This window comes from Canis lupus, chromosome 10 (assembly GCF_003254725.2).
Source record: "Canis lupus dingo isolate Sandy chromosome 10, ASM325472v2, whole genome shotgun sequence".
In the NCBI taxonomy this organism is placed as follows: Eukaryota; Metazoa; Chordata; class Mammalia; order Carnivora; family Canidae; genus Canis; species Canis lupus.
In genome coordinates, this window is record NC_064252.1 from 57083920 (window position 1) to 57110158 (window position 26239).

The 26239-nt window shown below is 37.5% G+C and overlaps 1 protein-coding gene across 3 annotated transcripts; it reads right to left on the reverse strand.

Annotated features, from left to right (window-relative positions):
* On the reverse strand, window positions 1-20790 carry MTIF2 (mitochondrial translational initiation factor 2). Of its 3 annotated transcripts, XM_025467347.3 has the most exons (14): window positions 20648-20790; window positions 18532-18757; window positions 18042-18153; window positions 13581-13752; window positions 12964-13124; window positions 11874-12050; window positions 9859-9998; window positions 7681-7805; window positions 6103-6307; window positions 5475-5727; window positions 4303-4443; window positions 2311-2475; window positions 922-1062; window positions 1-305 (listed from the first exon to the last, which is right to left on the reverse strand). In XM_025467347.3, exons 2-14 carry the CDS (start codon window positions 18748-18750, stop codon window positions 133-135), a joined length of 2184 nt encoding a protein of 727 aa, XP_025323132.1. In that variant the 5' UTR covers window positions 18751-18757; window positions 20648-20790; the 3' UTR covers window positions 1-132. The 3 variants fall into 3 exon arrangements, with proteins under 3 accessions (XP_025323132.1, XP_048971483.1, XP_025323142.1); XM_049115526.1 differs by lacking the exon at window positions 11874-12050; XM_025467357.2 differs by lacking the exons at window positions 12964-13124; window positions 18042-18153; window positions 18532-18757; window positions 20648-20790 and having other exon boundaries at window positions 13581-13718.
* Between the last annotated feature and the right edge of the window lie 5449 nt (window positions 20791-26239).

A 26239-nucleotide genomic window follows, 5' to 3' on the forward strand; every position in this document is an offset into this window, starting at 1 on the left:
TTTACATTTTTTAGTTTATTTTTTGAAGTAATCTCTGCCCAGCATGGGGTTTGAACTTTGAGCCCAAGAGTCACATGTTCTACCAACTGAGCCAGTTGGGCACCTCATTACTTGTTTACATTTTTAACAATTTTAAAATCCTGGATCCCAAGAAGTCTTGCCTGGAACTTCTTTTTCTTCATAACAAATAATTTCATCTCCCACTTTAAATTCTATCTTTTCTTCACTCAAACTGAGACCACAGTCCATTCCACTTTTGATGACTGAAATATCATCTTTATGGTGTTTCAATGAGGTTAATGAACCTTAAGAAAATACAAAAAAAAAAAACCAAGGTACATAATACATTCAACAAATAATACCTACTAAGTGCTACGTTGTCTTGTAGTAAAAACACTGAAAACTCTAAGTTTTATAGTACTATCATGTTATATGATGGAACTAAACACTAGGGAAACCAAAGACAAAAGGTTTGCTATAAACTAAGATTTGGTTTATAGCAAAAGATAACTAAATATCCCATTTCAAAGGTAGGCTAACTGCAGAGGATGGCATTATACTCAGGACTTAAATGAGATAAACCTTGTAAAAGACTGCAGGCAAAAGGTCAAGTTAAAGGATGGAGGTAAGCAAATATGCTGGAGAAAAGTCTAGAATACAGAGCTGGAAAGGTGGTTTGGGGCCAATTTTTAGAAGCCTAAAACTTAGATTACTGATTTATCAGGATTATCATTATAGGTTATTAGACTATCAGAATTTGTAAGGGAGGGAGCCTGTCGAGACCACATTTGAGTTCATAAGAAGGAAAGGCCTGAACCAGGAAATGGGAATGCAAGCCAGATTTCAGATGATGACACAGAATTAGCAGGTTTTGGTGACTGGATCAGATGTCAATTTGAAACAGACTGTGATGTTGCTTACCCTTCCAAATAACATCTCTGTTACGGATTAACTTAAATTTTTTTTGTTTTTCTAACTGTCCCTTTTGGACTCTGCAGCCGGCCACAGGAACTTTTTTCTTTCCTTCTGTTACAGTGAAGGTAGCTAGTATAGAAGCCTCACCTTAAGAAAGAAGAGAATATTGAGTGCACAGAAAATAAGATTCTGAGAAACACATAATTTCACACATTCTGTACAATAAGTGTGAAAAAACAAACTCCTGCATTAAAAGAAGTTCAGGTTTTCTTTGACTCTGCCAACTTTATTTTCCTGACCACTATTAGAAACGTGAAATCCCTGGGTTTTGTTGGAAAAGAAAACTGCAAAAACATGTTTCCCAAAAGAATGAAGAAAAGTGGAATTCATTTTTTTTCCAGCAGAATAAAATGCACTAGAAGAGAACAGTTTACTGTCTGCTCCATTAAAAACCTGGTTTTCAGCTATCCCTCAATGTATTTTCTCAAAGAGATCATCTGTTGTTACCTGACTTATTTTTAATCTCCCCATTAGTAATTTATATCCATTTAAGAGTACTAATTCTGTAACTCTTAATTTTTCACTTAAAATTTAATTTCACAACAATGACTACTATCATACACTATCACATACCATTTACTGACGTGTTATTTGGTTCCTAGAAACCCTTGTAGGACTCAAAAGTTTTCCAAATTGTGCAAGAATATATAAAACTATGGTCATGTTTAGCAGGTCCGAAAAATATTAAAATCTCTGGGCCACAAAACAGATAAAATGATTCAATCCATCTCAAATACATTTAGGCTTCCATCTGGCTAAGGGATATGCTAGAAAGCAAAATTTTAAATATGTGATACTTTAAAGTAAACTTTCTTGTCATGGTGGATTTCTCTGTCAGCTTCCAGGACAAAAATCAATGGCTCCTGGGTACCTGTATGGCTCAGTCTGCCTTTGGCTCAGATTGTGATCCCAGGGTCCTGAGATAGAGTCCTACATCAGACTTCCCCGTAGGGAGCCTGCTTCTCCTTCTGCCTAGGTCTCTGCCTGTGTGTTTATGTGTGTGTCATGAATAAGTAAATAAAATCTTTTAAAAATAAAATCAATGGCTCTTTCCACAACATATATAATCTTTATCCCTCCCATCCCAGTCTAATTTGTACTACAATCGGTTGTTGATGTCTAAACTTTAGGACAAGTTCTTACCGCCTTATTTGCCTTTGTATCCCTCAGGGCAGAAGTATAACATGTTGCAGATGGCAGGCATGAATGAAGATGAAGTTAGACTGAATAGATGTACAGTAGTCATTTTTTTCTAGAACACAAGGCTATCCTTTGCTTGCAAATGTCATTTATAGCACCTAAGATATGAATGTTTAACATTCAGTAAACACGCACCTATTGGATTCTCTTCCACAGTGCAGGGCAATCTGAAGCTCAGTTCCTCCTGCACATCTTCAATCAGACGGTAAATGATTTTGTGAAGCTTAATTTTTACTCCTTTTTTTGCAGCAGACTTCTGGATAACATTGCCCGCATTCACATTGAAGCCATATATAACACCTGGGCAAGCAGACAAACGATCGATAAAGTAGCACAAATATTGCATTAAATAAACACTTTTCCTTCAAGCAGCGACTCAAATCTAAATTGTCTTATTTCCTTCTATGTAAATTAAAAGCGAATAGGGGAGAGGAGAAATTCTATAATTTTCCCAGGAAACTAGCATATTTTCAAATTACAAAGGATTTTATAAATTCTACTGTGCCTTGTTTAATAAGGAAAATTTCTTCACAATTTTTAAATCCAACCATTTAAGAGACAAAAGTGCCCATAGTATGCAAGGCAGCATTCTAAACAAAACTTTGGTTTTTATACCAGAGAACTAAGAAAAAACTGATTAGGGGTAAAACATTATTACATTGTTTTAATAACAATTGTATTACTAAATTATAATCTTATTGTCTACAACTTTTTGTGGTTTACTCATAAGTATTCAACTGGCCAAAAGATGCGCAATAATAGTTATTTAATTGGTAAAGTTCAAAAGTTATTTAAGAAATGAAAGCAGTTCCCTGGAGCTAACCATTTTACCAAAGAATAACGTATTTAGGGGCGCCTGGATGGCTCAGTATGTTGAGTGTCTGTCTGATTCTTAATTTTGGCTCCCATCAGGATCTCAGGGTGGTGGGATGGAGTTCTGCCCTCAGCAGGGAGTCTGCTTCTCTCTTCCCCCTGCCTCTCCCCTTGCTCACTCTCTTTCTTAAATAAATAAATAAATCTTCTTAAAAAAAAAAAAAAACTACAAATACTTTGGAGGAAATAAAAAAGCAAAACACTCTTGCCTTAAATAAGTGAAACAAGGCAATGCTGACAAGAGAAAAACACAACCACCTTCAAAGTCTTATCATTAAGAAATCATTCAAAACACTATCTACATTACATAACAAAGTGCTAGGCTAATCAGTGCCTAGAAAATACTTGGAATTAGCATTACAGAAAATACCTTTTCAGTAGTAGAGGTAACATCTAATTCTATTTTTTTAAAAGATTTTATTTATTTATTTGAGAAAGAAACAGAGAGAGAGAAAAGGAGCTGGGAGAGGGGCAGAGATCCTGAGGGAGAAGCAGGCTCCTCACTGAGCAGGAAGCCTAACATGGGGCTGTATCCCAGGACCCCAGGAACATGACCTGAGCCAAAGGTGGACGCTTAACACACTGAGCCATCCACTCACCCCAACATTTAAATCTAATCAAGTCCAATCATGAAGTACCTAAGTGATTCACTAATCACTCAATAAAATGTTGGTGCTTTGCTAGGTGACTTCATTAAAGTGACAGTTGTGAGTCACCTTTTTGTATGTAAGTTCAACTAATAAACAGTCCCCTTGCCTTCTTACGTATTTAAAGCTAAAATCAGTGCTTGCTTTGGCAGCACATACACTAAAGCTAAAAACAGCTTTTCATCTAAGACAGGATTTGTAAAATTACCAATTAATAGAAAATAGATAGACAAAAATAAGATAAAGTACTGAACAAGCTGATAACAATGTTAGGAGCATTCAAAAGTCTAAATAAAAGATACAGAGAACTAATCTTGGATTGGGTGGGGAGCTGGGAGGGGGCAGAGGACAGTATCTTCAAAAAAAAGGGAAAAAACAAGGGTATGAAAGAGTTGCTCAAGGTTGCAGTGCAGTGAAATGAGTGGAGCTATGGCTGCAATACTGCACATCCCATTCGGCTCCATGGCTGGGGCTCAACTACAGCAAGAAGGGAATGTTCATAAGGGTAAATGGCAGGTCGACTAGCCAAGCAACAAAAGACAGAAGCAAATGGTTCACAGTGTGTTTTGAGGAACACAGTTAAACAAATAGGAAAGAGAATTCTTACCATGAAATGTTTCAGCAAGGTTAACATCATTTTCACTGACATCACCCACACCAAAGTGTACTAATTGGAGTTCACACTCATGTGAAGCGTCATAGGTATTCATAATGTCCACAATGGCCTCAACGGAACCATCAACATCACCTAAATGCAGCAGAAGTTCAAAATGACTGGTTTTAAGAGGCATTAACAAACTCAAAAACGACACAAATCTATCTAAAGCCATAACAGGAATGCCATTTACCACTAAATCCACTTGGAATTAGGTTTAGCACTATAAAAATCTATTTAATTTAATAAAGTTTAATGAACCGAACATACATTTACAACAAAATCAGCAAGAAAAATATTTATTAAAAATCTCCCCCAGTGCAATGCCTGAATGGCTCAGTGGCTGAACGTCTGTCTTTGGCTCAGGTTATGATCCCAGGGTCCTGGGATCGAGTACCGCATCTGTCTATGTCTCTGCCTCTCTCTCTGTGTCTGTCATGAATAAATAAAGAAAATCTTTAAACAACAACAAAAAATCTCCCCCAGTGAGGGGTGTGCAAAAAGCTTGAAGGAGGGCAAAGGTACAAACTTCCAGTTATAAAATGTGTAAGTCATGAGGATGTAACATACAGTCTAGTGACTATAGTTAATAACACTAAATTACATATTTGAAAGTTACTAAGAGAGTAAATCTTAAAAGTTCTCATCACAAGAAAAAAATGTTTTGTAATTATGTATGGTGATAGATGTTAACTAGACTTAACTGTGGTGGTCATTTTGCAATATATACTAATATCAAATCATTATGTTGTATACCTGACACTCACATAATATTGTATGTCAAATTATACCTCAATTAAAAAAAAAATCTCCCCCGGGACACCTGGTTGGCACAGTCAGTTAAGTGTCTGACTCTTGGTTTTGGCTCAGGTCATGATCTCCTGGGATCATGGGTTGTGGGATCCAGCCCTATGCTGGGCTCTGCGTTCAGTGCAGAGTCTGCTAAAGTTTCTTTCTGCCCCTCTCCAACATGCTCTCTCTCAAAAAAAATCTTAAAAAAAAAAAGACTCCCTCTAAATGCCAAACTATTTTTAGCTTAAATGTAATGGCCCAAATTAATTGTGAGAATGAAGAAATACATATATTCCAGAAATGAGTGTAAAGTAAAATTTTTCCAAAGTCACCTTTAATAATTATAGGAAGTACAGGTGAATCCCTTTCTTCTTTCTCTTTTGGCTTTAAAAGTTTTTGTTCTTTTTTTTCTTGATACTTTAGAAATGATCTCTCCTTCCAGTGCAAAGTGCCATACTTCTCACGGGCTTTCTGATGTGCTTCTTGGTGTTCCTTTCGCTTTTCTTCTAATATTTTCAGATCCTCTTTATTTTTCTCCTGTTCTTGCTCATACTTCCTCCAGTCAACAACTGCACGTGCCCTTGGCTTCACAGGGAAAAAAACAGGTATTATTTAACTAAATAAAAACCAGTAACTTATGGGTTAAAAGCTTTGTGTTTTTCCCCAACTTTAGCTTTCTTAACTCATACATGAAGCTACTAATTCCATAAATTTCAGGAAATTTTTATAAAACTTTAATCTGGGGATTTTGTGTATAACAGCTGATCTAATTTAAAAATATTACCTCAAATTTAAAATAATTCTATAGCCAAATTCTAAAATGGCATTATTAGCCTCTCATAGGCCCTTATAGTCTACAACTATTTGTTAACATAAATATACTTACTTGGTATAATACTATAGATTAATATTTATAATCACTGAATCATATCTAATATATAGGAATTAAGCTTGATATACCTCAGATTCTACTTCAAGAATTTCATCTCCTGCAGAAGGGAGGTCTCTCCAGCCTACAATTCCCACTGGCATGCTGGGATAGGCCTCTTGGATTGGTTTTCCATTCTCATCAAACATTAAGCGTACTTTTGCCCAACTCTTTCCAGCAACCAGAATCGAGCCTTTCCTCAAAGTTCCTCTTTGAATTATAGCTGTAGTAACGGGACTAAAATGAAAATAAACGTATATATTCTTACTGACAGAATCTAAGAACACTTTCTTAAGTAGAGCAAAGATCTTTATGAGCCTTAAATATATATAATATGTACACAAGGGCTAAGTTTCTCAAGCACTTTTTCACTACAGAAACATTTCTACTTAATTGCCAAAAGGTAGAAGCAAACCAAATGTCTATCAATTGAAGAACAGAGATAATGCAGTATATACACACAATGGAAAATCATGCAAGCTTTAAAAAAAGGAAAGCCCTGTCATATGCTCCAACATGAATGACCTTAACTCAAGAACATTATGCTAAGTGAAATAAGCCAACCAAAAAGGACAAACACTGTATGATTCTATTCATACGAAGTGTCTAAAGTAGTCAAAATCATAGAAAAAGAGAATTGAAAGATAGTTGCTAAGGGTTGGGGGGAGGTAGGAGGGGAAATTAGGGTTTCATGGGCGTAAGGGTTTCAGTTTTACAAGATTAGAAAGTTCTAGAGATCTTTTGTATAACAATGTGAATATATTCAATACTATTGATCTATACACTTAAGAATGGAAGAATGGTTAAGGTGGTAAATTTAATGTTATGCTTCTTTTATCACACTTTTTTAAAATAGGAAAAACAGGGATCCCTGGGTGGCGCAGCGGTTTAGCGCCTGCCTTTGGCCCAGGGCGCGATCCTGGAGACCTGGGATCAAGTCCCACGTCGGGCTCCCTGCATGGAGCCTGCTTCTCCCTCTGCCTGTGTCTCTGCCTCTCTCTCTCTCTCTGTGACTATCATGAATAAATAAATAAAATCTTAAAAAATAAAATAAAATAAAATAAAATAGGAAAAACAAAAACTAGTTCTTACAAGCTAATGATAGTGAAGGCTGCAGATAGCTGCGTGTTCTGAGAGAATCCTAATCCTCTTTCTGTAACTAATTTGTTAAGCAGTGAAACGTTTTGCTGATAGGGAGAAAAATTAAAGAAGAGAAGAGCAATGCAAAGACCTTGCTATATATTATATTAATGAGTAAGGACATAAAGAATTTAGGAATCCTAAAATGCAAAAATTGCTATTTCATTCCAATTTGTTGGTCTATACGGCTTTATTTACCAATCCAGTAAAACCAGTGAGGAAAAAATTCAAGCCAAGTGGACTACTCACCTCATCTAAGACTAGCAGATACATACAGATAGTTGCTATGGTCTACTGATAACTGCATTTTTGTGTTCTGTGTGCTAGTGCAATAAATCCTTTTCAAAACAAATGCTTTGAAAATACTGTTCATGTCTAATAATAATATACAATAAAAATAATACTTATTTAATCAAGTCACAAAAACAACAAAAAAAATTATTAAAAAGCAAGCATTTTAACAGTCCTACCCTCTTCCTTTGTCTGTGAAAGATTCTATTACTGTTCCTTCTACTGGACCAGTGGGGTCTGCTTTCAATTCTAACATTTCTGCCAAAGCAATCGTTGCCTCTGCCAAAGCCATCAGATTATCACCCTTCAACAACAACAAAAAGGCTTTAATATACAATAATAAAATATTATCTGAAATTTAAATATCAGGGTCAGAAAGCCAAATAATCCTTCACAGTTATATTATACTTTTCTCTTTAAGTATTAAAATTATGAATCATCCAATTAGAAAGAAAGCAAGGAAAGGAGGAAGGGAGGGAGGAAGGCAGGAAAGAACAAAGCAAAGAAAAGCAGAAAACCTGATCCAGGGATAGGTCTATCAAGGAAGAAAAGCTATTTTATTAAAAGCATTGCCATTATTGGTACTTGTTAATACCCTTTCATAAATACTTCATTCATTCTCTCTCCTCCATCTGTCTCTGTAATTGTATCTTCTTCCTCTCACTTTCTTTACAATGCTACTTTGCATTTGAAGTTCTATCTAACTGAAGGAGCTTTCATATCTATTATTTCATTTGACCAACTTAAGAATGCTATAAAATAAGTAAACCAAACATTACTTACTCTTGTCAAATAAATAAGGAGAAAACGTACAGACTAGACTCTAAGACACACTCTGTAATCACCGAGCTGTGCAACCTTGAAGAATCACTTCACCTCCCTCAACCTCCTTTTCTCAACTGTAAAATGAGGAAGCTAGATTAGATGATTGTTTCACCTTTAATGATCTATGTTCACTATGCTTTCTAGGGCTCCAAGATCACACAGCTGATTAAGTAGTGATGGAACTGGAACTGATATGCAAGGGACTTTTCCATTCTCTGCGTCAGCTAAGAGATGGCTCAGTTGTCAAGAGTATAAAACAATGGAGGCAAGTGTAAAGAAAGCTGATGAAATACTCTACTCACTCATCCACTTATTACTAGTATCTATTTCAATTTACAAAATGCTGCTCTGAAAAGCAGAACTGGAGTATTTCTTTGCATCAAGGGTCCTCTATCTCTACTTGGAAAAAAAGGATTCATCTTACTTCCTGCCACTTCCTCCCAATTGCTTCCATTTCCCAGGAATCATCTCTGCCATGCCTCCAAGTTTGCCTAAGCAGCATCTCCTGATATCTGGGCAGAAAAGGTGATCGTCTTCAAATGTTTTAATCTTGTCATATAGCTTTCAGAGTTGCAATGGCAATTGAGGTATAGTGGAAAGATAAAACAAGGTGGCATGTTATGAATTTCACAGAAAAAGAGACATGGCTTTACTATTGATGGAGGCATGATTGGTGAGCATTTTAGAGGTAACAAATTTAGGAAATCTAAAGATAAAATGAGACTTAACAAGAGGGAGGTGGCCAAATATAGTACCATCCCTTCAGTGAATGAGGAGGAAAATAAAGTATTATATATTATGCATAAACCATGGAATATGGTAAGAATGGACAAAAAACGAAATTGTTACTTAGCAGCAAACTGCTTATAAGAGAACTGGAAAATGATGTCACAAAGCAGATGTTTTTCAATCAAAAAGAATCAGAAAAGAAAAATGTCAATCAGAAAAGACAATTTCAATTAGAAAAGAATAATTGGTCATTTGAAAGAAAAGGAATTTAAAAGAAAATGGAATTCACCATAAATAACATAAAACCTACAGCAATCTAATTCATAAAAACACTGAATCAATCAATAACAAACTGAACTCAAAGGTTTTATCTTTGTATTAGTGAAATTTTTGTTTAAATCCTCATTAAATACCCTAAGACCTTTTCTATGTTTTTTCACTATAAAAACAAGTACTTACAATAAATTAGATTTCATTTCTGCTTAAAACGGTCTTCAGCAGCTTACTATCACCCTATCCGCATCATTAACCATTTGTTCCCATTCTTAAGTATCTCACAATAAGAAAAGCATTAGGTCTGGACTTGATCCCCCACTGTTCAGCTATCTAACCCTGGACTGGTGACTGACCTTTCTGAGCCTAATTTCTAATCTGCCAAACCAAGACAACGATACCAGCTTTGCCTAATACTACAAAGAATTTTTAAACAACAGAAATTATATGTATCAAAATGCTGTTTATGTGCACTACGTGCATTATATACAATAGGCCCATCTGAACATATCAGCTCCTAAGTCATTTACCGTGACTGCAGAGATGTGCACTGCTTGGACATCGCCTCCATAATCCTCACACACCACATCATAAGCTAGCAGTTCTTTCTTCACTTTTTCAGGATCAGCCTCAGCTTTGTCACATTTGTTTATGGCAAGTACAATAGGAACTGAAAGAGGTAAAATGAGTGCAGATGAGGACACCTTCAACTCCAGGTATTGACAATGGAAGGCATCAATCTTTTCTGGCTTTCTCTTTACTCAGTAGATGTACTAAACTAAGAGATCTTAAAAAAAAAAAAAAAAAAAAAAAAACCTGCTTTAGACACTCCCTACACTGCTTTCTGCACATAAAGGATTCTGGATGTGAAATGTCAAAACTATCATTATAAACAGATGTTGAGTTAAGAACAGATACCTAAGATGATAATAAACAAACAAAACACAACATTTTGAGTAAAGAAAGGCCTATCTTTAAACCTGCATGTAAGATCAGCAACTATACTAAAGATAATCTCCAGAAAAAAAATCAAGAGAAGATTCTCATCCAATACTAAACCACTAGATCATTTGCCTCTTCTTTCCAGGAGCTATTAAGTCATTGTTAAAGCCTAACATATCACCCTGGAGTGACACAAAGGAGCATTGTTGTAAACTTTCTCTTAGGATTTACAGCAACTCTTCATTCATACACACTTACTTTAGTGACTGACTCAGTAGATTCTCAATAAACATTTGCATAATGAATGAACCAAATAATCATATAATCTACTTGTCAATATAAAACATACCCTCCCATTAGAGAAATCACATAAAATGCTAGAAGATAATTCTCTGGTTGAGTTTCAACAACTTTTGCAATTTTCTCAGGTATCAAAAGAAATTGAAAACAGACACAAAAAAGTTATACAATCCACAACGTACTATTAGAAAAATTACATTGCATATGGATGAGCTAAAATTTAACAAAGATAAGAGAATTAGAAGAATTAGGTATAGGAAGCATGCTTGTAAGAAATTTACCCTATCACAACCACCTGCTTTGTTATGGGAATCCCTGACAAATTTATCACTCTCTTCCTTTTGTTATAGTCCCTCAAATCATTAAGAACATAGTCCATTCCACAAAGGCAGTTTTGAGGAATTAAAAAGGAAAAAGAGTAACCCTGGAAACTAAAAGGCCAGATTCCCAATGTGGACATGATGAAAAGTAAGTGTAACTGGAGGCAGTTCCTGTCATTCTCTGGTTCTTAGTTTTCATGCTGTAAGAAAAGAACTTATCTAGAGTGTGACTGTCAACCTTTCTTTTTTTCTCTTGCCAACCAACCTAGGGGAATAGGATGTACTCTCCATCAGGTACATTTTCTGCTATCTCAAGATATTTTCTCAGTGGGCATAGGGTTTACATCAGAGTAAGAATGAATATACAAAGTATATGTGTGGGAGGGTGGCTATTACTACAGTTTTTAAATGAAAAAGAAAGGGAGAAGATAGCTAAGTCATTTTCTAAAAGTTTCAATTTTACACCTTTGACCAAATAAGAACTTATTTAAAGGACAGGAAGGAAAAGTTTCTCTTTAGAGAAGAATTCCAGGCAATAAATGAACAAGGAATAACAGAAACGGAATATCACCACATTACAACTCCTAATGTATTTAGGTGATAGGTACACAGGAGTTCATTGTTCTATTCTTACTTTTAGAACTCAAATTTTCCAGGATAAAAAGGTTTTTTAAAAAGTCATTTAAAAATAATTAAATTCTCACATCATGCCAAGTAAGTAAACTGTATTGGAAGGACTGTATTTGTGATCCCAGGTCCACACATGAATCCTACTACACCCTTTTTAGTAGTTATGTCTGTGGAAAAACAATTCAACTGTCCTTGAGCCTTATCTTTTCACAAGTATAATAATCCTGGGATTTCCAGGAAGATTAAAGGGCCCCAGAATAGTGACTCTACATGCTGGATCCTTTAAAAAAAAAAAAAAAAAAAAAAAAAAAAAACCACCTTCCTTCCTGACACCTAAGTCAGCCACATGGTACCTTGAGCATCTCTGGCATGCTGAATAGATTCTACAGTTTGTTTCATCACTCCATCATCTGCAGCTACAACCAATATAACAATGTCAGTGACCTGAGCACCTCTGGCTCTCATTGCTGAGAAAGCAGCATGTCCTGGAGTATCAAGAAACGTTATCCTTTCCCCAGAAGGCAGAGAGACTGTGGAAACAGAAATCCAAGAACACCATAGACTCAAATACGTACTTTCTTAATACAAAGGAATATATGTGAAATTATCAAACAGAATCAATAATTCTTTAAAATAATTTATTCCTTCTGTTAACCTTAATCAGGAACAATACAGATCATCATTTCACACTGAGAAATGTAACAACACAGTGAAATCTTTAGTGTTTTCTTTTCATGTAATAAATTCAAACTAAAATACTTCCTATTTCTAGAATATGCTTTTCAAAAATGTACCAATTAGTATCTAATCTGGAGACCAACAGCTATATAGGCAATTCTCCCCTTCATTAGCAAACATCAGTTGCACAACTGCCTTAAGCAACAAAGGCAATACAGTATACAGTTAGGAGCTAAGGATTTGAGCTCAAACTCAGCCTCAAGTATAAATCTTGGCTTTGCCACTTACTAGCTGTGTACCTTGAATGAGTAATTTAATCTGCACAAGCCTCAGCCTCCTCATCTATAAGTAGGAATATTAATACCTACCTTGTGATGTCGTTGTGAAGGTTAAAAACATAAAACATATAAATAAAATGTTCACCACAGTGCTGGGCACATGCTAGGTGCTCAGTAAATGGTAGCTGTTATTTAATTATTAGTAACAACATTATCACAATCTAGCATTGAAGAATTGTAGGTTCATTAAAAAAAAAAAAAAAAACTAAGAATGAGCCAGAATAAAAAAGATAATATAAATTTCTTCTTATACAATGTACAATATAAGCTTTATGAAACCACCTGCCCTATACTTCATCAGACCAATGACTTTAAGCTTTAGGCTTCCCTTTTATTTGAATTTGTCTATCTCATATTATGACACTTTGGTTTAAAAAAATAGTATGTGGGGTTTCCAGGCACATTGTAAGGTAATGTGTGTTCATACCAAGAAAGGCACCAATGTGCTGAGTGATGCCTCCAGCTTCCATTGCTGCCACTTGAGTTTTTCGCAGTTTGTCAAGTAACGTCGTTTTCCCATGATCAACATGGCCCATTATAGTAACAACTGGGGACCTTGGGATTAATAAAGCTGGATCTGCCTGAGGCCTATAATTAACAGCAAAGGAGTTTCATTTCTTAAATATCTTTATAGCCAGTGAATTGGTTTGCAGTCATCTCTGTAAACTACCATTAACAATAAAACCCAACATTTGGCTTTCATTAGATATAAATATCTTCCTCTTCCATAAATACAATCAATGAATGACCTATGACAAGATATATAATGACTGCCCATGTACAGTTGGCATCTTCATAACAACAAGCACACGGAATAAAATTTTTAAGTTCAGGATCAATATACACACTCGGCAAACTAAGAAAAACAACCTGCAGAGTTTTATAACCTAAATATACTTTATGATGTTTTAAACACTTTGAAGAAAAGTTTATACTCCCATATCATTTTAACTACAAAAAAAAATTTAAGGTATATCTTTCTGTTATAAAGTGTGAATAAAACTATACGGTCTCCATCCCCCAATATACATGGTTAAGTTTTACCTTCTTACAGCATCTTTATTTTCTCTGACTTTGTCCTGTTTTAATTTGCTCCATTTTAACTTCATCCTCGTCTTCTTTATTACTTCTTTGATCCACACTTCATCTAAATGTGAGTGTGCTTCTAGTGAATCTATGTCAATATCAGTGTTCATTAAAGCTTCAAATACACAATCTGGGTGGAACAGATAAGACCTTTTAGGATCATGAGTTAAATGTTCACAAAAGTGACCTCTATTAATAAATGTCTATATATAAACAGTAAACTCAGTGAGAATAACTACGTGAGCTATTCTTCTAATGTTAACAAATTACAAACAAAGTCAAAGAAAATAATCTTTAAAATGTGATCATTTATATTAAGGACATTACTGCACTCATAAATATTTGAGTATTTATGTACCTTATGAATCATCTGAGCCACCAATAAAACATCACATGTTGTACACATTTATATTGAGCAGTTTATCACAGCCTAGTTCTTTGAAAACTTGTGGTTACATACGTCATGCATATATAAATGTGCATATATAATGTGCGTGCATATATAGTTCATTCTCATTATTCACGGTGAGTATGTCCTAAACCCACCACAAATACTGAATTAGCAACTACTAAACCATCACTCCAAGGGGAAATACAAGGTTAGGTTCCTTCAGTTCCTGATCACATCTTCATTAGCCAATCAACACACATTTTGTTTTATGTGTTTCTGTTTCAAGACACCTTATTTAATATATACTGTTGACTCAGTAACATCCAACTCACAGCTAAAAGCCCTAAAACCGGTGCATGAACAAAGTTTGTCTAACTCATGTATTTTCTCTGTAAAGCACATGATAGCCTTCTTGCAGTTAGTAAACAGCACTTCATTTAGCACTCAGCTTAGAGCCAATTTAATCAGCAAAATCAACAAAAAGGATAAAAACGTGAAAACGTCACTAAGCCACAAAATGACACTTATTTGCAACATGAGAGCTAAAGCAAGAAGGTCGAGATTTACCTAGTTGAACCTCCGCTAGGAATGTGTGATTGGGCAACTCAAATTTTTCACTGCTCCACACGTGTCCAAGAATGACTGTGAAAGCACTGTGAATACTGATTTGGTGGCTACAAGTACATTTTAGAGAATAGGGCAATACAAAATCTCCACATAACAAGGATCAACTGTATGCACGTGTGTTGTGTACACACACACACACAGAGTTTCTCAGAATATACATACGTACAATTTATTTATTTATTTATTTATTTATCCATTTAGGATGTCCAAAAAGTCTTAAAATATAGGAAAAATATTTACTTGGTGTTCTTCTTTGCATTTTATTTAATATACTTTTTTTTCATTTCAGTCATATTTCCCTGTAGATGATAAATGAATTTATCTGTGATAATGAAATAAGTAGTTTTATGCTTCTTAACTTTTAATCACCCTTTAAATATGTATTTTGAGAAAAAGACAAGAGAGAAAGGCATTCTCAAATAAGCAAAACATTATACAATAAAGAATATCCTATTCACCACTGTGCAGGTAAATGTTTACTCACAAGACTCTCAAAAGAAAAAAAAAATTTCACTGATTGTTACAGCATTTCCCAACTTCCATTGTGCAAAAACTTCCACTATAGTTGATTTCAGCTACCAACATGAAGTCACCAAACACAGAGATGGAAAGAGATGCACAGTAGCATACCATTATATAGTATTCCTACCATATAGGAACATGGGCATAAATAATCTCAAGAACACAAAAAATAGCAAAACTCAGTAAAAGAATTAGGAGTGCAGGGGTTCAATGAGTATTTATTACCTTTGTTTATGATTTAATTTTTGTAATGGTTATGTTTACCAGCTCACCTACTTCCTTAGTTAGCAATCGGCTGAAAAACTGGTGCAAGCCAGCCCCACACATCACTGATCCTACTCTGTAATAATGCTAAGATATCCTTTCCTATATATATCCTCACCACATCCTTTCCCAAGAAAACAGTTTAAAAGACTGAAACAGTACAAATTTTCTATATGGATATGCACTCAGAGAACAAAAAATCCATATAAATTATAATGAGGAGAATTATGTTTCTAATAATGCTAAAATCCCTAATAATCCAGTAGTAACTACAGTTTTCCAAGGTTATCCTAAACTTATGAAAATAACTTCTACAGAGATAATCTCTTTCCCTCTATACTAAATGCATTTAATGTTAATATATTATTTTATCTTAAATATTTACAAGTAGAAAAGTACCTAAAGCATTTGAACCAGAAATATTACATCTGAAGTTATTTTAATTTACCCAGAGGAGGGAAAAAAAAAATCTACTCACAGTGCTAAAATAGTAGTTAAAAATAGTCACGGGATCCCTGGGTGGCGCAGCGGTTTGGCGCCTGCCTTTGGCCCAGGGCGCGATCCTGGAGACCCGGGATCGAATCCCACATCGGGCTCCCGGTGCATGGAGCCTGCTTCTCCCTCTGCCTATGTCTCTGCCTCTCTCTCTCTCTCTCTGTGACTATCATAAATAAATAAAAACTAAAAAAAATTTAAAAAAAAAAATAGTCACCATCTTCTTCTTCCTTTTTTTTTTTTTTAAGTAGGCTCCATGCCCACCATGGAGTCCAACCCGGGGCTTAAACTCACGACCTTGAAACTGAGATCTGAGCTGAGATTAAGAGTCTCAAGTTTAACTGACTGAGCCACCCAGGGGCTCCCAAAATTTTCACCATCTTTAATTTAAATGAGATGAAAATATAACACTAAATAAGCTTCAAATAGATAACTTTTATTTAAATCATGGCATATCAGTTTTGGATCTAGAGCACCCATCTATAGGATTAAATTTATGTTGTAATTACAGTTTATTTAGCAATACAAAAGAATTATTAGTTATGGGTGTGGAGGGAGGCAAGATTTAAAAAAAAAAGAATCTTCGGGAGCCTAGGTGGCTCCATCAGTTGAGCATCTGCCTTGTGATTTTGGCTCAGGTCTTGATCTCATGGGTCATGGGATCAAACTTGCCTCTGGCTCCCCACTCAGCAGGGAGTCTGCTTGGAATCTCTTTCCCTTTCCTTCTGCCCCTCCTCACATTTGTGCTGCTCCTGCTCTCTCTCTCCCTCTAAAATAAATAAATAGAGCTTAAAAAAAATCCGTATCTTTAACGATAAACATAGATTTATGGATTGATATGTTAATTATCACTGGCTTGTGCATATATTATACTTATTACTCCATTCTTTCTGCTTTCATATATGAAAATTGCCAATAATAAAAGTCTTAAAAATCACATCTACTACCAATGTTATTTATAAAGTCCTATCAATACAGTTTTCCTTGGAGAAACTGTCAATGATGCAGCCATACGTATTTGTTCTCTTAAACTTTTCTAATGAAATGATTACATAACCCAACTGCAAAGTTATAAAAATCCAAGACTGGGTGAACTTTCTGTTCTTTGTAAGAATGTACATTACAGAGAGTAGTAACCCTTTCAGGTAGGAAATACATTAAAATTCTATCTCTGCTGTAATTTACAAAATAATAATTCTTGAGAGATAATCTGGTCTGTGAATAAGACCATGGTCTTGATAGCCATACTCCCTGAATTCAAATCCTGGATCTACCTGGCTCATACTAACTGTGGCAATTATTTATCCTCTCCATGCCACAGTTTCTCAACTGGGGATAATAAATGGGGATAATAATTATACTTATCTCTAGTGTACTATGAGAATTACATGAATTAATATGTATAAAACACTGGTACATAGTAGCAGCTCAATAATAGTTATTATTTTTCTTTTTTCCAAGAGTCTGCTTTGTCACTTTATTTTGCTACAATAGGCTATTTCTTATTTAATGAATTTTAATGTTAATTTATAATGAGAACTCAAATTCTGTTCCAATAATCCTAAAGTGGTAGTAAATACACCAACAGTGCAATGAAGGAATAAAAAAATGACAATGATGCTAAACATTTATAAGTAAAAACAGTATTATTAAAAGTTGTTACTACAAATATTTTTCTGCTGGCACTATAGATATTGTTGCAATGAGTGAAAAAAGAAAGTCAGAAATTATAGACAACAAAGGGAAAGTATAAATACAGTCTCTCAGTCCAAAAACATTCTTTGGACTTCCTCTATAAACCTACAGAATTTCTGAGAAGGGTTAGTACAGAGAAGAAAATCTTTTCCACTTTTATTAAAAGAAAAATCGCAAAAAAAAAATAAAAAATAATAAAATAAAATAAAAAAATAAAAGAAAAATCTTAGAGAACTATATTTAGCTAAGATATAAGACACTACAGTTTGTGACCTAAAGTGAAAAATACTGGAATGATTTAACATCTTTTTAAGCCACCAGTCTCATTTTCATCTTTGACTGTCTTAGTCTCATTGCAAATAAAAATTCCATTGTGGGAATATTCAATGTTCCCACATTTTTCCTTATAAAATTATCTGACCCACCTATGTCTTTTTCCATTGCTCTGGCCAGTTCCTCAACAGTCATTCCAATCCATACCTCCACCTCCTTTTTGGATTTTGTTGAAGATAACGGAGGTTTCTGTGATCTTTCTTCCTGTTAAAAATTCAGGACGCAGACAGAAGGAAGAAAAAATTAAGTGACAACAGATTTATTCTGGAATATCTATCCATAATCACAGCTCTGATTCCTACCAACTAATATTCACACAGATAGTTAAACCTTAGACTAAAATTCACAATCTTCCACCTCTAATTCACTATTATATACTGATTTCCAGGTAATCGAATTCATCAGCATTACTAAACAACAAACTAGAACTTCCCTTTTTCACAAAGACTCACTGCCTGGAGTGTAGCATTAAGGAATAAAGATTATGTAAATGACAAAACACCCAAAATGGATTTCTACTCATGCCTTAGCACTTTCATTTCAGACCAAATAACAGAGTAACTGACAGAAATCTATAACTACCTTTTTTGTTACTAGAAGCCTATATTGAGATAAAGCTGCCCCAATGACCAGGTCTGTTTGCCAAGGCCAGACGCAGGGCTGAGCTGTCCACACAGGATAAGCAGATGAAAACACATGACTCCACTGTGCTAACATTCTTCTTTGACCCAGGCTGTGCAGCTGCCTAAAGACAGCGTGACATCGTAGCAAGTTCTCCAATTTCAGTATCTTCAGGTTCATATTGCCCCTGGAAAAATTTTTAACATAATATTTTGGTTAATATTAAAATCAAGTTAGCAAATATTAATTGGATATCTATTCCATGAAAAGCACTGTGCCAGAATTACAACAATAAGCAAAGCTGGATTCCTGCCCTGAAAGAGCTCACAATCTAATTAGAGAGATGGCATTCCATACTAACTACTCTCTAGATGTTAATCACCATCACCGTTAATGTTCCTACCAGGCCAGAACTGAAATACAACTTACAAAGGGATTTTTTTATTTTTCTTTTTTTATAATTTTTTTTTAAGATTTTATTTATTTATTCATAGAGACACAGAGAGAGAGAGAGAGAGAGAGAGAGAGAGAGGGAGGGAGTTAGAGACACAGGCAGAGGGAGAAGCAGGCTCCATGGAGGGAGCCTGATGCGGGACTGGATCCCTGTTCTCCAGAATCATATCCCGGGGCTGCAGGTGGCGCTAAACTGCTGCGCCACCGGGGCTGTCCAGGATTTTTTTTTTTTTTTCATTCTTGAAACATCAGCTAACCAGATCACAACTAGAGTGATTTTTCTAAAATGCGAACTTGAACTCATCAGCTCTTTGCTAAACACCCTGCAGTGGGTGGCCATCACCTCCAGTGTCAAGTGCAACTTCGAATCATGCTATCTAAGGACTCATTACCTGCCTTCTGCAAACCTCTCACTTCATTTCTTACTCATTGTCCCCTCACTCCTATCTCCAAGCTTTTATTATTCTGATCCCCTTGTAATCCCTAATAGTCATCTAATTTTTGAACCTTTGCATATGCTCTCTTCTTGGAATTCTTTCAACCCTCAATATTCTTCCCTCTTTCCACCTCCCTCTCCCCACCAAAAAGATGCTTTAGAGTGGGAAGAAGGCATCTAATAAGTATCTATTGAATAATGCCTTTTGAATATTGTTCTCGGAATGAAAGAAAAGTTACCTGAAAGGAAACTGCAACAGAACTCAATAGTATCGTCCAGAACTCAAAAGAGTATAGTCATTTTTCTCCTTGAGTCTTCTTTCTGCTCTCAGGACTGCCATTTCTACAGATTTGCTTTCTTAGCTTCTAAGGAAAGGAGCGACTAAAATAATGTAGATGTGCCTGTTTCCGTCTCAGCAAACACTTCCTGAGTACCACCTTCCAGACATAACATTTGAGAATATGTTGATTCAGAGTTTAATAAGCCAGAGTCCCTTCCTTCAGAGTTTACTGTCTTTAAAAAGTTCCAATTTCATGATTCTCAGGCACATGAAACACCTGAAGAATGGCACATTTAAAAAAATTTTTTTTTATTTTTATTTATTTATGATAGTCACACAGAGAGAGAGAGAGAGAGAGAAGCAGAGACACAGGCAGAGGGAGAAGCAGGCTCCATGCACCGGGAGCCCGACGTGGGATTCGATCCCGGGTCTCCAGGATCCGCCCTGGGCCAAAGGCAGGCGCCAAACCGCTGCGCCACACAGGGATCCCACATTTTAAAAATCTTATTTAGGGCAGCCCGGGTGGCTCAGCGGTTTAGCGCCTGCCTTCCGCCCAGGGCATGATCCTGGACACCTGGGATCGAGTCCCACGTCAGGCTCCCTACATGGAGCCTGCTTCTCCCTCTGCCTGTGTCTCTGCCTCTCTGTCTCTCTCTCTCATGAATAAATAAAATCTTAAAATTTTTTTTTAAAAAAATCTTATTTAGGTACCTGTCCTCGGCCTAACAAGGAAAGGGATTCCTTTAGGAAAAAAAAATGTCTTAATGCATCTAAAACCAGATTCAACAAGGGCACGGGTTAATGGAATGCGAGGAGATTAACCAACGTACAGACAGGTAACAGGAAGGAATCAGCAAAATAACATTAAGGGCAATAAATCCAGGTGTGAGAACGGGAAGGACCCTTACTTGTTACTTATTCCAAGCTCCTCATTTTACAGAAAAGGAACCCGGTTTCTCCGATGTCACACCACCAGCTAATGACAGGTCTGGAGGCCAAGCTGTCTGACCTCCAGCCAGGATTTCGCAGCCAGGATTTCCTTATCACGGACTCTGAACAGAGATGCGGGCAACACTCGGCGGCGTCGGTGGGCGCGGTCAGCCTTGGAATTTACCTGGAAGGTAAAAGGGAGTCAGGATAGAAAAAAAAGACTGGTGTGGCTTGGCCTCGAACCTGGATCCCAAGGGGCCGCGAGGCGAACACGGCGCCCGCCGCGCCTGCGCGGGGCTCGCGGGGATCACACGCACCGCCGACAGGCTTCCGGGGGCTCGCTGTGTACAGGCGGTGCCGCTGCCCCTCCAGGCCAAACAAAAGACGCCCTCCCGGGGCCGACCCGGCACACGGACCGCACTCACCTGGCGGCCGCGTCAGGCGCTGAGCGTCGGGATTCAGGAGCAAAGCGGGGATCACCTTGCGGCGCCGGGATGCTGCCCGTCAGTCCGTCCCCGAAACGGTCCCCCTCGGACTTCCGGTGCCGCCGGAAGCGGTCCTCCCCGGAATTCGGACGGCGGAGTCCCAAGGAGCTGCGGCGGCCAGAACTGGGGGGGGGGGGGGGGGTGCCGGGAGGCGGTGGGTGCGCGTTGCAGCTGCGTCCGCGGGGTCCGCCGCGGGTCGGGGGCGCCTCTGCAACCCTCCCCTTCCTGGGAGGTCACTTACTGCCGCCGGGGCGGGCGGGGGGGCGGGGGGCTGGAGCCGCCCTGACGCTGAAATGTGATGGAGGTGATTGCTAGGCTTTTCAAAGACGCGTGCTCAACAAGGAGGGGGAGATGTTTTCCAAATTACCTGAGCGGAACCCTTCATCACTGTCAAGGTCATGGGAAACGAGAAAAGACCGTGACAGATCAGAAGGGACCAAGGAGACACGATCACCGTATGCGACGTGGAATGCTGGTTGCAATCCTGGAACAGAAACGCACATTAGCGGAAAAACCGATCCGAGTCCAGCGTGCGGGAGGCTTAGCTGTAATCCCCTGTGTGAGCTGCTTCAGCTTGCTCGGGTGTAAACATTAGACCCGGCGCGGTGCAGGGCGCTTGGCAAGTCTCTGTTCTCTGCGGCTTTTCTAGGATCTAAATTTATCCCAAAATTTAAAGCCTATTTATAAAAAAAAAAAAAAAAAAAGGAAGCGAATGAAATCCTAAATCCCACCTATTCAGAGATAACCCCTTTTAGTATTTTGGTGAACATCAAAACAATGTCGGGGCACCTGGGTGTGAGCCACCTGGTTAAGCTGGTGGGATCCTTCCTTTTGGCTCGGGTCAGGATCTCAGGATCATGAGACCGAGTCCCACCTCACGGTCCGCCCTCAGCAAGGAGTCTGCTGGAGATGCCCGCCCTCTGCCCCCCACCCCACTGTCATGTGCACTCATGTTCTCTCTAATATAAATAAATGAATTTTAAAAATAAAGTGTACAGTGTGATGATCTGCTATACATACATGTTGTGAAAGTATCCCCCTTGCATTGAATTGACACATCCATCACCTCACAAATTTACTTATGTATTTATTTTTGTTGTTGTCGGGAACATTTAAGTTCCACTCTTAGCAGATTTCAGTTACACAACAGAGGATTATATACTAGAACCACATTGTCATACATTAGATCTTGCTTATCTTGGTATGTTTGCACTCTCTTCCCAACCTACGTTTCTTACTCCTACATTCTTGTTCTCTTTCCCCAATTAGTATGAAGACTTTGGGTTTTTTTGTTTTGGTTTGTTTGTTTGGCTTTTGTTTTTTTTCTTTTTTTTTTTTTATATGAAGACTTTGAATAAGATACTTAACCTTTCTGGTAGATCAATATTGTCATTGCCAAATTAAGGTTAAACTCTTAGAGTGTTATTTTTAAAGAGCTTAAAAATATTAAATAAATATAAAGTGATCATGTGTCTGAAGATGTATTCTCCTCATTAACAAGGGACCCAACAAGATGGTAAGCCTCATCCAAGGAGAATTGGGGAGCGCCAGGTATTTACAGTGGCTGAAAGAATGAATGCTTGAACAAGATTGCTAATATAGATACAAAATCGGTTAATATTCTCTAGCACAACAAAGCTGTAACTTTTGGGGTTACCTTTTCTATAAGGACAAAAATCATTTGCACCTCTATGAGACTAAATTCATTTATATTACTATCAGTTTTGTATACATTAAGATCTACCCTCATAGAGTTGTATAATACCTGGATGCTAAAAAATAGTAAATATGAAGTAAAAAAAAGTAAACATTCCTAGAGAATCAGAGATTCCCCGAGAGTGCATGTGAAAGAAAACCCAGCAGGACCCCAGCAGGGCAAACAAATCCCTTTGTTTATTTCCAGGTTTTGGATAATTTTTCTTAACAGAACTAAAAGTCCTATAAATTTTAAAACAAAGCTTCCTTAGAACCTTCCAATTATAAATGAGTATTTAAAGTGAACAAAAAGGAGATATGCTACGTCGATGCTTAGCCAACTGTCATCTACTCCATGCATTTTGTTCACATTGTATGAAACCAATATTTTTCCAGGGAAGAAAACTGAATGTTTTCTCCCATTTCATATTTTAATTTGAAGGTTATTAAATTCAGTCTGCCCACTTATTAATTTTTTTACATTTTAGCTTTCTTCTCTTTTGAAGTCTTTGTTGAAAATACCCTCATACAATCTGTCTTATTTATGGAGACATGGTTTGCATTTCTTTATTTTTAATAGCTTAGCAATTCCCTCCTCCATTATAAAAATACATAGAAATTTTCAGAAGATAGAAAATACAAAGAAATTTTTTTACAATACTCACAGTTCCATTTTAAGAAATGTATTTTTAACAGGTGAGAATTTTAGTTCCCAGCTCTAGTGTGTAGGAACTGGAGCCATGACCCCACTCCCCTTGCTTGTTGAATGCCAACCACATTGACTGTCTTTCAAAGTCTCTTCCTTGATTTGCTTCCTTCCACCCTTGCACACAGTGTCACACTATTTCCTTTCTGCCTGGTTCACTCTTCTCTCCTCTCTCTGCCCTCATAATATCCTACTCATCTTTCAGATCTCAGTGTGCTTCACTTCCTCAGAGAGGCCTTCCTTGACTCGTTCCTCCTCCCTCCAGACTAGTAGACTTTCCTAGCATTGCATAGTATCCTGCTTAGCACTTGCGACCCATGCAATTTAACATTTGTTTCTGTGATTATTTGACTAATATTTATCTCCTGCAATATACTCTTTGCTTGGGTCTCTGTCTGATTTTGCTCACCACTTTCCCTTGAGCCCATAGGTGATCTTCAGTCATATTTTGAGTTGAATATAATATGGCCCATGTCCCCACATGTTGGAGCTGCAAGGACCGTTAACCTGAGGCTGTCAGACTGCGATTTCCTCCCTTCCCCACAGAATCATCCAGGCCCCTGAGACTTGGTAGGAGTCAGGGAACTGGACTGTGGGGTTATTGTCTTTTTCATCATGGCTCCTCATTGAGCAGTGATGCTCAGATGTATTTGTGCCTCATGACTGCTTAGGCAGTGTTGCCCCAGCTAGACTGTCTTCCACTGACAGAGGTTCCCATCTTGCTACCCACTGGGGGGATAAAGTGCCAAGAAAAGGACTCCTCTCCACCCTCCTATCCTTCCCACTCCAGTCTTCACCTTCTTTTCTGATTCTGAGGAAACTTAAATTTCCTCCTAGATTCAGCTGCTTTCCCTTCTTTATCTTCGGGGTTTCCTCAGCTGGAGCATTCCCTCCCCAACCTCCATCTTTCTGACCTGGGAAAAATCCTCTTTCATAGGCCTTTAGAAGAAGCCAATTTTTGTGGAATAGGATTAGGGAAAGATGCTACTACTGTTTAGATTTTTCAGTTACTCTGTTATACAGCTATGTGTATTTTGAAGCAAAATTGGGGCTGTGTTGTCTATCCTCTCTTATAATTCATTTTCTCCATTTACTAAATTGTGTTTCCCTATATTTTCAAATATTGAGAGCATGATTGAGAATATAGAATTCCCTAGAAAGATGTCATCTAATTTATTTAACATGGCCATTGGTGATGGGGCATTCCTGGTTCCTTAGTGTAGCAGGTACAATTCTTTGTGCCTACTTCTGGTCTTGTGTTCTGCTGACAGACCTCTCATTCTGCTCTACTGTCACACCAAATCATACTGCCCCAGGACATACTATGCTTTTTCACCTCCACCTCTCAACTCCTGGGGTTTCCTCAGCTGGAGAACTCCCTCCCCATCTGGTAGAGTCCTTATTCTTCAAACTGGTGCCATTTCCCCCTAATGCTTTTCTTAATGCACCAACCCAGGCCTAACACCCTTCTTCTGGGCTCCTAAAGCATCCACATCATGCCACTATTGTTGCAGCACATTTTCTTGGGTTTATCCTTGTGAATATTTCAGTCCTCTTTGCTAGATTTTAGGGTTTTGAGGGCAAAAAATGTGGTATATAGAGATGTTCCATAAGATATGCTGAGGAGACACAGATTATGGAGAGCACTTTTTCCCTATTGTTTCACTTGCTTGGGGGTATGTACAGCTTCTTAGGATGGTTTTCAATTTACCTGTTCTGGAATTTGTTACATTCATAATGGGGATTTCTGACATTCTTCATCTAATAAATGCAATGTTGCCCAATCCCCACGATGTTGATAAATGTTTTGGCATTTTTATTTCCTTTACCAGGTAGGCTACAGTTATAACTGTTTCTTTTACTTTGAGCAGACTTAGATGAGGATCCCAGGTTTCATGCATCCTGGCATGTTCCATCCTGCCATTTTCCAGCTCTCTTTTCCAGATTCCATCCTTTTCTGGCAAATAACCATACTCTTCCTAATGATAACAAGAATCTTTAACTCAATACATTCTTGTAGAAATGCCACAAAACTGCTTGCTTATTAAGTTTTTTCCTGTTTGTAAAACAATTCAGTAAAGCGTATTTATCATGCTCTCTCTCTCCTAGAATTGTGAGATTTCTATAACTTTTTTTAAATTCAAGTTCTGCGACTAAATATCTAGTTCAAGCTCATGCTGATCATTTTGAATTTAATGTTTCATGTTGTTTCCAATGTAAATCTGAGATTGTATTTGCCCTGAAGACAAAGGACTATGCCAAGGGTAGATACCATTTCTTTTGTATTTAGTACAACGTTGACATACATGCTCGATAAATATTGCATTAAACTTGGGTTAGGGGGATCCCTGGGTGGCGCAGCGGTTTGGCGCCTGCCTTTGGCCCAGGGCGCGATCCTGGAGACCCGGGATCGAATCCCACGTCGGGCTCCCGGTGCATGGAGCCTGCTTCTCCCTCTGCCTGTGTCTCTGCCTCTCTCTCTCACTGTGTGCCTATCATAAATAAATAAAAATTAAAAAAAAAAAAAAAAAAAAAAAAAAAAAAAAACTTGGGTTAGGATAGTTTTTAAACAGTGATAGGGGGCAGCCCGGGTGGCTCAGTGGTTTAGTGCCGCCTTCGACCCAGGGTGTGATCCTCGAGACCCCGGATCGAGTCCCGGCTCCCTGCGTGGAGCCTGCTTCTCC